Raw genomic sequence first — 11,797 nt, 5'->3', positions numbered from 1 at the left:
TATTATATAAAAAAGGCAAAGCCTATACGAGTATTATTATCGATCGGTCGTTTTAAAATAGTTTTACGAGGAGGTATTATAAAGTTAATTAGTTTAGTAACGTTTTATATAGAGACTAGAAGTTATTATAAATCTATATTATAATATTTATAAGCGAGCTATTAATTTAATAACTTAAATAAAGAGTAATTTTTATTTATAGGAGGGTAAAAAGTAGTAGTTACTTTTATAATAAAGTTATAAAGAGAAAAAAAACTTTTATATTGGGGTACGATATTATGCGATTTTATATATTATTATACGGTTTAATATATTACGAAATTAAAATATCTCTTAAGCTATAAATCTTTATAACCCCTATTTATAAGTTACTATACTAGTCTAGACCCTATCCTAGGTAGTAGGGTGACTGTAAAATATAATTTCTACTTTAATATATAAAAAAAGTGTTTTGGCAGAGTGCCTCTTGCAGTCTGCCGTAGGTACCTTCGGGCTTCACGCTTACGGGCCACACGGTCCTACGGCTCACGGAGGGAATCGGGGGAACGGACGGCGAGCGAGAGAAAAGGCGTGGCGTGCTGTATGCAGGTAGGGAAAGAGATGGATGGAGAGAGAGAGATAATTACCTGCATGCCGATTCCGCCATGGTTTTTAAATCCCATATCAACTGGCACACCCGACATGCCCGCACTTGAATCCGTGGCTCTTCTCGCAAAATCTCCATTCACATTCATCCTCTCGTTTTCCGTGTTTATGCCTGCTCGTCTCTCTTTCTACCTTTTGACTGAATGCCTGGGCTTATCACATCCAATCGCCAAATCGTGTGGAACATTGCAGTTACGGGGTGGAAATCTCGCAACTGACACCAGGGAGGAACGTCGGCTCCATCCCTCTCGTGTCTAGTTCCCTCCAGAGACATTCCAGACGGGCGTCCAGCTCCATATCTCTCATATCTCGCGGCTATCTCTTCACAACCACACCAGCATACCAATTCGCACTTTTTTTTCTTAACCGCCTCCATTATTGACATTGGCCACCTTCCTCCAGTCCCCCCCTCTCCCTTCCCGGAGCAATCATAATCCTCCTTTGCAACACCATGTCGATAACAGTTGGTTAACAATTCACCATCACCTTCTCGAAAGCGACCCATATCTTCTTTCTCCCACAGAAACCAAAGAACCCACATCTTTCTAAACCGATCGTCGCCCTAATTACACGCCTAATTGCACGTCTTTCAGACAAGCAAAATATCACTACACGGATTAGACAAACACGCCTAGAAAGAAGAAGACGAAGAAGAAAAGAAGCACCAACACAACAATCACAGAAAAAATGCTTCAAATGTCACAACTACCAAACCGGGCAGGCTACAGCCCTCTCGTGCCCTCACCCCTAAACCCAGACGTCCACGCCGTCGCGCCGCAACGCTGCCACCAGAAACTGCGCGAAAAGAGACGCCAACAGGGCCGCGGCGACGTGAGCCCGACCCAGAGACTCCTCCGCCACAAGGCCGCCATGGCTTGGAAGTCGGAAGCCCTGACGCGGGAGAGCACAATGTACACGAGGGACGAGATCCTCGACATCCTCGCAGAGTGCGATCGCCAAGACGAGGTCGCGGCGAGGGGGCTCATTGTCATGGCTACCTCGAATCAGCCGCCGTGGCCGCCGTCGTCCCAGAAGCAGCAGCAGCAACAGCAGAAGAAGCAGCCAAAGGTCCACATTCGGGCGGCGCACTGGAAGGAGCACGAGGGCGAGGAGTACGATTTCTTCTGCGAGGCTGACGACGACGCGGACGAGAGCGCGCGGCAGTGGGGGTCGCTCGTGCCCAGGCTACGAAGTCCCTTTTCCAAAGATAGCGCTCGCAGGGTTGCGTTGGCATTCGGGTTGATGTGTATCTGTGGATGTCTACCGGCCCTTCGAGCCCACGGCTTCCACATGTATTCGGCTACCGAGGCTACGTAAAATCTCATGGACCCCATTTCTGGCCACATTGAACAAGTCCACCAACTCGTCATCAGGCGGGATGAAACTTCATGATTCTAGCCCGACCCAAAAGCAAAAGAGAAGAGTCTGTCTATCGGAGCGGGGCTTTATCGTCATACATACATCAGGCCGAACCAGCTCACGTCTAGAGAGCATACATTACAAACATTACAGACGTCCATCATCCTACAAGTCGTTGCCGAGGCTACTTCTTCTCCTTGGTCGGGTCGGAAGGCTTTTCTTTATCCGTCGTGGGATTGGCATTGACCTGTTTTGCGGCTTCCTTTGCGGCATCGTCCGCGGCTTCAACAGAAGCCTCTTCCTCCTTGGCCTTCTTGGCATGGTTCACCTGCCAGATGGCCCGCTCAATTTCGACGCCCAGCTCGGGTACATCAAGCGTCTTGGCAATCCGTTGGCCATTGGCCTGCGAGAGTAGGATTGTTTCGTCCTTTGCGTTTTCTCCCTTGCCTTTCAAAGGCTCCGTGCTGCCAAGGGCTGGTTTCGACGGTGTTACGGTTGTGTTTTCTGGGATTAAAGGCGTATAAATGTCATTCAATAGCTTTGACGGGGACAAGGCCAGGAGTTTATTGTCAACGAGGAATCGGAGGTGCTTGCCTCCCTCGAGAGCGCGCCAATGCGACCAAGCTCTGTAGACGAGATAGAAGAATGGCAGATTAGGTATCCTAGGAGGATAATAATATCAGCAATGCACTTCTTCCACACAAGAGAATCGGAATCGAAGTTTCAACTTACACGGGCACCAGGGCGAACGGCGCCGAGATGGGCATGCCAATCAAGCACCATATGAGCTTCCTCTTGTGCAGCGCATCTCGTTCGGTGGCCAGTGTCCTGACGACTTGCTCAGCCTGCTTTGTTGGAATGATGGTATCCGGGAAGACCAATTCAATCTTCTCTTTGCCCTTGAGCTCCTCGTCCTTGCGTCTCGCAGAAATGGGTGGCACCGACTTCAACCCCCATTCTTCGTACGGAATTCGACGCAGGGCGTAGTTTCCATAGCTCACGACCTTCTTCTGCCATCCGCTCTTTTTTGCTTCCCAGCCAGCCCACAGCTTGGCTGCCCTCTTGCTGACCTTATCTGCCAAGCCTTGTTGGTTCGTCGTCGCAATGTTCAGTCGTTGTGAGTAGAGAAGAGTCCGACTCGTGGTAATGGGGAGGAGATAGAGACGCATATCGGACGACGAGGGCTCAGCCCGAGCGATGGGTGCCGGAGGTTGGCTGCTGCGACTAACTTCGTCTTCGTCGGGTCTATCGAGGAATATGCGACGCGCTGCCCCGCGGCAGTTGCGATGGGATGGAGGGGGAAGGGAACAGAGGACGCTCTTGGCTCAGAGATTAGCAGACAAAGCTTCTCCCAGTCCGCATGTCGAGTGAAATACTGAATTGGCCGAGGGGCGAAAAGAAAATCGCAAGTGATGGAAACCCCAGGCGGCCTCTTGTCCCTTGTCGAAGAAAGGAGGCAATTTTGACGTGTGTCGTGGAGTTCCAGGTCTGGAAGCTCTCAGCCTCTTGGACTTTGAAGAACTAGAGCCCTGCCCCCTGTCATCCATCTTAGCTTCTGGGTCAAGCTTCCTGGACTGAACCCGGACGCAGAGCAGTGACGCAGGTTGGCGTCATGGGCCGTTCCTGTGATTTGAGTGGTGCGCCGAGTGCGAGGGGCCACTGTTAGGGCGATACATGAAGGGGTATCCCCGGAGCTTAAGAGTGCTTGCATCAATGCCTATCGAAGCCCCCTGCTCAGCTGCGCGATAGGGGAAGATATGGGCCTGACACCATGTCTGTTATAGCTCAAAACCGACTGCCAAGCTGACGTGTGCCCCTCTATCACGACTGAATTTTCCTCTGATCCCAGATCGCGCTCGCGCAAATTGGCTTTCGAAACCCGCTAAATTCCTCCATCTCGAGGTCGTGACAGTGTGACTGCCCGCGCATTCGGGGAGTACGTACCTGGCATTTTCGCAGGCAGCCGGCATCGAGGGGCCCACCCGTCGGGTTGCTCCAGTTGTTAGATTGCTCCAGTGCGCCGGTGCTACCAGCCTTCCAATCGGGCTGTTGGACACACCTCTTTCCCTTTCTCTCCCTTCCGATTCCCTTCTCCCCAGCCCTTCATTTTGTCGTCCAGTCTGTTTGGCGCTGCAAGAGGTGTCTGGACTCTGCAGTCTTTCTGCAAAGTTTCCCGGTTTGCTGGAACGCCCGGGCAAAAGTTGCGGTCATAGACCTGCATGGCACAATCCGAGTGTCGTGTGGTCTGCTTTTCTTTTGGTGTTTCTCTCCGGAAACTTAGGCTGGCCACCGTCAGCTTTGGGATTCACCCTGGAGACAGAACCAAAGAACGGGACTGGACGGGGACGACGACGAAGCCAAGAAATAGCGACGCCAGCCAGCACCACTAGCTCATCTCTCCCCACGAGGACACAGCCGCCGCCTCCGCCGCCGTTGAGAGAGAGACACACAGGGCGCACCCAACCGTTAGGTTGCTAACTGTCTCCCATCACGCGCACCTTTTCTACCGTGTCTTTTGCCTTTTTTTACTTTACTTTGGACTTTGGACTTGATCACGGTCTCGTTACTATTTCGCCTTCTTGCTTTTCTCAAATCATAATCTTATTTTCTTACGTCTCTCACCCGCTCCTTCGTCCTGACGACTTTCCTTCTCAACTTGTGTACACAAACCTCGACGATCAAGTGCACGATATCACCTGCGATAATAATATCGATACCTCGCTTTCGTACGGCCTCGACCGAAAGGCGGAGGGCATATTAATATGCGAGCCTCTTTACACGCCATTGACGAAGCGTTCCACTCACGACGCTCACAATCGCAGACGGCCTCGTCGTAGCACCCCTCCTCTCGAGTTCAGCGTCCAGCCTCAGCCAAGGCTGCGACTGCGATGAGCACATCCAGTCACCCACCTGGCAGTTCCGCCTCGGCCGACTTTCGAGCTTCAGTCGGCACAAGCAGTACAGCGATCGATAGTAATGGTGCCCCGCGCATGCGCTTACAGCCGAAATCGCTCCCTCGTAAGGATGATCTCCGGCTTGTTCGGATCTTTGATTGAGTAGGAACCGGACTAATTCCCTTGTCGCAATAGCATGGATAGACTCTTACGAGACGCGGTATGGCAAACCCAGCGAAGATCAGCTTCAACTGCTATCACCCCCGGCCCGAGCCGTTCCACCTCACCACAATCACCAGCCTAAGGAGCCTGATCGTCGGGTGTCGCGTGACGGCTGGGTCGACTACACTGGCGACCCCGTCTTAGAGAAAGCTCGCCCAAACACAAACGTCCGGCTTACGGACTTCTTCCGCGGCAAGGGCGCGCAACACGGCCGAAAGTGGGATCACCTACGAACAGCAGAGCCCGTCATCGTCTCAGCACACAGGCCCGCAACCCAGGGCCCACCAGCAGCATGGAAGGACTTTCTTCACTCGTCGGCCTACGGGCACATGGAAGGAGAGCAGTCGGAGGTTGTGGACGTCAGTATGCTGGATAAGTTGCAGCCTGACTTCAACAAGCGATACGACTCGCACGCCCACAGAGACTTGGAGAAGGGATCGACGAAGCAGAAGAGAACGAAGACCTTTAGGCAAAGAATGTGGTCCCTCATTCTACGACACTACTTAGTGCCCCTGGTTTTCCGGCTTACAGTCATGTTCACGTCCATCATCGCGTTGGCTATAGCAGCCCGCATCTACGAAAAGGAGAACGCCAAGAGCAATGTCAGCCCGGAGCGCGCGCAAAGTATTGTCGCTATTGCCGTCGATACAGTTGCTGTACCTTATATCGGGTACATGCTTTGGGACGAGTACACGGGCAAGCCATTGGGCCTCCGACCAGCTGTCCAGAAGATTGCCCTCATTCTGCTCGACCTCTTCTTCATCATATTCAAATCGGCCAGCACATCATTGGCATTTGAATCGCTCGTCTTCCATAATGTCGAAGCAGGGCAAGTGAGGCAGCTGAGTCAGGCCCTGGCGTCGTTTATGCTGGCGGGTCTGCTGGCGTGGACCTTGAACTTCATGGTCAACATTTTCCGAACGGTTCAACGACTTGGAGGAGGCGAGGATGAAAGCTCTCACGACCGCATGTAGTTTTGGGGGGCATGGGAGGTGTTTTCTTTGGTCTTGTTGGGTATACCCGGTTTAGTAAAAGCCTACACGATAACTTCAGCGCGCAACAGTAGCTGCGGTCCTTCCTCTTTGTTCATTATACATATTTCTGGCTGTCTAGTCATGTTGATATCAACCTTTGCACAGTCTCAGCGATGTAATATGTGACTGGGCCTTTTGTGTGATGTATGTCAAAGTGCGATGTATTTTGGCATGTCAGATGAGAGGTGACAGATCTGATGCTTTGTGGCTGGGGATACTATTCACAACAAGTCGTGCCCGCCTCCTTGGCTCTGTAGAAGTGAATGACAAACATCCATAACAAGGTGGCATTATAAAGGTAGCAAAGCATGCGACTCAATTTCAGGTGGAGTTTGTAAGATGGCGAAAAACAGTCAGCAACAAGTAGTCTATATGTGATACGAGTTGACGTGGCCATATCCAAGATCCATGTATTTTGAGAAAACCAGACAGAATGTCGACGGAAGAGTTTTGTCATTTTGGAGTAATCGCTGGGGGGAGAAGCATGGTCAAGTCAGAGCCATGAGTCAAGACCTAAACAATCTTTATCCATGGAGCATCGTGTCTAGAAGCGATGGGTAAACACGTTCTTGAGCAAATGGGAATGACAAAGTTAGTCAGTCTAGGCATCTCAGGTGTAAACAGGAATAAAGTTAACTGTGGTCAAGAGTCCCAACTACCTTATGTATCCTCTTATAGAGTACCCTTGGATCGATAGGGTCTGGGTGGGTGCAAATCGAAAGAGAACAAGGTATTCGTGCCAATCAAAGAAAAAGGTAAGGCTGAGAAGTCCCAATGTCCCCTCGTTCCCGCCCCCAGCAAACCCTGAAGTGAGGTACCTTTACGGAGTAGGCTGTGTCTTAATTGCCTGGTCGCGTACCTGAAGCAGAAGCCCATAAAGCACGCCTTCCCTATCGCGGATTACCAAAGCTCATGGTTAAGGGCGGTCGCGCTCGGCAGAAACTCTCCGCTAGACCCTTCCGGTTGGAGACCCACTTCGCTCTCCGACAGCCAGTCCCAAGCACCCAGGCCTCACCCGGGTTTAGAGGGCAGAGTCACCACTCTCCACCACTCATGCTGTGACGGAGAGGTGGACGTGGGCTGGCCTGGTCTTGTCGCAGCCTAGAGCATGGTCGTGTCGCTACCGTATCCGTAGCTGGCCACCACCTCGAGACCTGGGTCCTCCACCACCGGACGCCGCCTCCATCTGCAGCGCCTCTCACCCAGCAAGCAAAGCAGCCTTTCATCCTACCCACCAGTCGACCAGTGTCTGCCTGATCGCGTTCACAGCTCTTGTGGTCCAGGCTAGAAACTTCTCTTCTTTATTTTCTTGCTTTCCCCTTCAAGGTGTTATTTGAGCGAAGTACGGCCTCACTTCCCTTCGCTCTGACTCAGACAAAGGCCGCCGTGTTCCTTCCCTTTTCCCCCAGACCCTGGTAACGTAAGGCAGCCTCTCCCTCCTTCCAACCCTTGCGACCACCGGCCTTTCCTTTGCATCTCCATTCTTCGACTTTGATTTCCACAAGCGTCCGAGTCCACGCCACGACATCAACCCTCCACCACCATCTACTGATTCTCCTTATCCTTCCACCAACGGCAGGACTGGAGATCCAAATACATTTTCTCCATCTCTTGCCTAGACGGGTTTTCTAAACTTCTCGTCTCTTGCAGCAGGTCCCTCCCCCCGCCTTCCACGCCGAATCGACCCCCGAACCAGCATCCGCCCCTCCCCCCACCACGACGGCCACGACGGCCTCACCAATTTCTTCCACAGACAGCGCGCTCGATCTGAGAGCTTGGGATCATGTCTACAGCCAAGATGGCGCCTGCCGTCCAGATGCCTCCAGTTCCTAACAGGGAGGACATTGGAGCCACGTGAGTGGACCTCCGCAGCCTCGCGACTCCGTCGCCGTTGGTCGAACACCCCGCGCTGACTGCGTACAGATGGAAGTACCTCGAGGCTGGCATCCAGCGTATCATGCTGGATCTTGAGCGTGGTATCGACATGCAGATCGTGAGTTGAAATGCCCAAAGCTGCTCCACGTTCCTCGTGCCAGATGGAAGAGTGCTAACCACTGCTCGCTCGCCACAGTACATGGGAGTCTACACGTACGCCTTGCTGACCGTTCACTATCTTCATCTTCTAACTTGATCTCTAGTGCCGTCCACAACTTCTGCACATCCCAAAAGGCTGTCGGATTATCCGTTCCCCAGGGAAGCATCGGATCAGGCAACCACAGAGGAGGTGAGCATGGAACACGCTTCCGTTGCTGCGTGGGGCAGCTATACTGACATCTCGTGATAGCTCACCTTCTCGGAGAGGAGCTTTACAACAAGCTCATCGAGTACCTCAAGCAACATCTCGAAGGGCTCGTTCAGCAGTCCAAGACGCACACCGACGAAGCCTTGCTGACATTCTATATCAAAGAATGGAATCGATACACGATTGCGGCCAAGTACATCCATCACCTTTTCCGGTATCTGAACCGACACTGGGTCAAGCGCGAGATGGATGAGGGCAAGAAGAACATCTACGACGTTTACACGTTGCACCTGGTCCAGTGGCGTAGGGTTCTCTTCGAGCAGGTATCGACCAAGGTTATGGAGGCGGTTCTGAAGCTGGTCGAGAAGCAGCGCAACGGCGAGACCATTGAGTATGGTCAGATAAAGCAAGTTGTCGACTCTTTCGTATCCCTCGGTCTCGACGATGCCGACCCCACCAAGTCCACTCTCGACGTATACCGCTTCCACTTCGAGCGCCCCTTCTTGGCTGCGACGAAAGAATACTACCAGAATGAGTCGAAACAATTCGTCGCTGAGAACAGTGTTGTCGAATACATGAAGAAGGCGGAGACGAGACTTGAGGAAGAGGAGGAGCGGGTGCGCATGTTTCTACACGCTGATATCATCACACCGTTGCGCAAGACGTGCAACCAAGCCCTCATTGCCGATCACTCTACGCTACTTCGCGACGAATTCCAGGTCCTCCTGGATAACGACAGAGAAGAAGATATGGCGAGGATGTACAAGCTACTGTCTAGGATTCCGGAGGGCTTGGATCCTCTGAGGCAGAGGTTCGAGACACATGTCCGCAAGGCAGGTCTGAGTGCTGTGGAGAAGGTGGCATCTGACGCCGAGAAGCTGGAGCCAAAGGTCTATGTCGATGCGCTGTTGGAGATCCACTCCCAGTACTCAGGTCTGGTGACGCGTGCGTTTGATGGCGAAGCCGAGTTCACGCGGTCCTTGGACAATGCCTGCCGCGAGTTCATCAACAGAAACGAAGTCTGCAAGTCTGGCTCCAACAAGTCGCCAGAGCTCTTGGCCAAGTACACAGATGTGTTGTTGCGCAAGAGCAGCACTGGCATCGAGGAGGGCGAGTTGGAGAACACGCTCACCCAGATTATGACCGTCTTCAAGTACATTGAGGACAAGGACGTGTTCCAGAAGTTCTACTCACGCATGCTCGCCCGCCGTCTGGTGCACAGTAACTCGTCATCCGACGACGCGGAAACGAGCATGATCAGTAAACTCAAGGAGGCGTGTGGTTTCGAGTACACCAACAAGCTCCAGAGGATGTTCCAGGACATGCAGACGTCCAAGGACCTTAATGTCAGCTTCAAGGAGCATGTCGCAGGTCTTGAGGGTCTTAAGACTACCCTCGACTCCCAATACTCCATCCTCGGTACTGGTTTCTGGCCCCTGACCGCACCAAACACCAGCTTCACTCCACCACACGAGATCAATGACGACTGCGAGCGGTTTACCCGATTCTACAAGAACCGGCACGAGGGTCGCAAGCTCACGTGGCTGTGGCAGCTTTGCAAGGGCGAGCTGAAGGCCGGCTACTGCAAGAACAGCAAGACGCCTTACACATTCCAGGTGTCTGCCTACCAAATGGCCATCCTGCTCCTTTACAACGATAAGGACAAGTACACTTACGAGGATATTTCGGGTATTACCCTATTGAGCTCTGAGGTCCTTGACCAGGCCTTGGCCATTCTTCTCAAGGCCAAGGTCCTCATTATGTCACCCGAAGGCAAGCCGGAGGCCGGCAAGAGCTTCCGCCTCAACTATGACTTCAAGAGCAAGAAGATCAGAGTTAACCTGAACCTCGGTGGTGCCAAGGAGACTAAGCAGGAGGAGGTGGAGACGAACAAGACGATCGAGGAGGACCGCAAGCTTCTGCTGCAGGTATGTCCATCCATTTCTATGACAGTGATTTTTCACGTACTAACAAGGTAACAGTCTGCCATCGTTCGTATCATGAAGGCCAGAAAGAAGATGAAGCACACTCAGCTCGTCAGCGAGACCATCAACCAGATCCGGTCGCGCTTCGTGCCAAAGGTTTCGGACATCAAGAAGTGCATAGAGATTCTGCTCGACAAGGAGTACTTGGAGCGACTCGAAGACGACGAGCTTGGGTACCTGGCGTGATGGGAAGTGGATCGTACTTTCGGGAGGAGGAAATACCCCCTTGCCTCTCTCGATGGCTCATGTATTACAACAACCTCAAAACTGCATACAACACCACACCCAGTCTTACCAGGCATTGATTTGACTTACCCAAACACATATAAGGCGTGTGCAGGTTCTTCGGCAATAGGACGGAGGAACACTGACGAATGGGATTTATTCTGCTTCGGGATTCAGGCAGTAGGCAGGTTGGGAGGTTTAGATAGTCGCATGCGGATTCCCTTGACTGTTTGAAAAAGTGTTTACACGGTGATGTTGGTGATGGCCAAGGAGAAGCCAGGTGATTTGGCCACCCTACGGGCCAACGGCGTAGATTAACAGCGTAGATACAGGGAAATTCTCGTGTTGAAGTGAAGTCTGCGGACCTTGAAGTGTCCATCACTTGAACTGCTGCGTTGCTGTGCCATGATTTTTCTCTGATGGGAAGGGATATCGTTAGTTGTGGGACAGGTAGGGAGTGATGCAAAGGCGGGTTCACGCAGCCAAATGAGTCGGAGTGCCTATCGCTGTGCGGATGAAGCTGCGCCGAAGCTAGATTGCAAAAAGCAAATCCTAGGAGCCCTGTTGACACAGCCATATTGTCTCTGGTTTATTTGAAAATTGAAGTAACGCTCTCTCTATGCTGGAGCAATCCCTAAACCTCTGGTCTTTGCTATGTGACTGGGCGGGGGGGAACCTCCATCGCGAGATGAGGAGAGTTGTGGCGGTTGGCGACTTTCCCTCAGTCACGGTATTAGGAAGAAACTATTCCAGTCAAGACAAATAAAGCAAAACAGCTTTCTCTCTGTGAATTATCCTTATCAGCTGTCATTTCTTGTGTGGTGTCGTGTGTTTAAGTGGGGAAGAACGGCTACTCGGTGTTGTGCGCCATCTCACAATATGAGTGACTCTGCCTCTGTTCACTGCCACATACGACCATACCCACTGGAAAACTCGGGATCCCGTCCGCTCTCCCATAGATAAGCCAGTGAGGGCCGGATTAGTAGTTGGGTCGGTGACGACCAGCGAATACTTGGTGTTGTATGTTTTTTGAAGTTTTGCTCGGTGATGATGGGGCCGTGGTGGGTTGAGGGATCCGCTGTGGGTGGATCTATCGCGATATTGGGGGCATTAGGTCAGGCGCGGCGGGGCTGTCTTTTGGCGTTTGCGTTGGTGTAATGTGCGACTGATTATGCTGATTAGTGTTAAACT

The 11,797-nt window shown here is 52.1% G+C and overlaps 5 protein-coding genes across 5 annotated transcripts; 4 read left to right on the top strand and 1 right to left on the bottom strand.

The window, feature by feature from the left end:
• Positions 1-471: 471 nt before the first annotated feature.
• Positions 472-903, top strand: CLUP02_14921 (uncharacterized protein; the record flags this gene model as incomplete). The annotated part of the gene is made up of 1 exon (XM_049293847.1): positions 472-903. A coding segment is annotated over one exon (432 nt), but the record flags the coding sequence as incomplete, so codon positions are not given.
• Positions 904-1,332: 429 nt separating this feature from the next.
• On the top strand, positions 1,333-2,037 carry CLUP02_14920 (uncharacterized protein; the record flags this gene model as incomplete). Its single annotated transcript, XM_049293846.1, has 2 exons — positions 1,333-1,592; positions 2,019-2,037. The coding sequence occupies 2 exons, from the start codon at positions 1,333-1,335 to the stop codon at positions 2,035-2,037; spliced, it is 279 nt and encodes a 92-aa protein (XP_049150992.1).
• A 151-nt stretch (positions 2,038-2,188) lies between these two features.
• Positions 2,189-3,173, bottom strand: CLUP02_14919 (uncharacterized protein; the record flags this gene model as incomplete). The annotated part of the gene is made up of 2 exons (XM_049293845.1): positions 2,189-2,666; positions 2,737-3,173. 2 exons carry the CDS (start codon positions 3,171-3,173, stop codon positions 2,189-2,191), a joined length of 915 nt encoding a protein of 304 aa, XP_049150991.1.
• A 1,719-nt stretch (positions 3,174-4,892) lies between these two features.
• On the top strand, positions 4,893-6,094 carry CLUP02_14918 (uncharacterized protein; the record flags this gene model as incomplete). Its single annotated transcript, XM_049293844.1, has 2 exons — positions 4,893-4,962; positions 5,094-6,094. 2 exons carry the CDS (start codon positions 4,893-4,895, stop codon positions 6,092-6,094), a joined length of 1,071 nt encoding a protein of 356 aa, XP_049150990.1.
• Positions 6,095-7,937: 1,843 nt separating this feature from the next.
• Positions 7,938-10,567, top strand: CLUP02_14917 (Cullin family protein; the record flags this gene model as incomplete). Its single annotated transcript, XM_049293843.1, has 6 exons — positions 7,938-8,008; positions 8,078-8,147; positions 8,226-8,242; positions 8,293-8,378; positions 8,439-10,324; positions 10,379-10,567. The coding sequence occupies 6 exons, from the start codon at positions 7,938-7,940 to the stop codon at positions 10,565-10,567; spliced, it is 2,319 nt and encodes a 772-aa protein (XP_049150989.1).
• Positions 10,568-11,797: the final 1,230 nt, after the last annotated feature.

Source organism: Colletotrichum lupini, chromosome 8 (genome assembly GCF_023278565.1).
Source record: "Colletotrichum lupini chromosome 8, complete sequence".
NCBI classification, from domain to species: domain Eukaryota; kingdom Fungi; phylum Ascomycota; class Sordariomycetes; order Glomerellales; family Glomerellaceae; genus Colletotrichum; species Colletotrichum lupini.
Note: the sequence above shows the minus strand (reverse complement) of the source record. Positions and strands in the feature narration are given on the sequence as shown.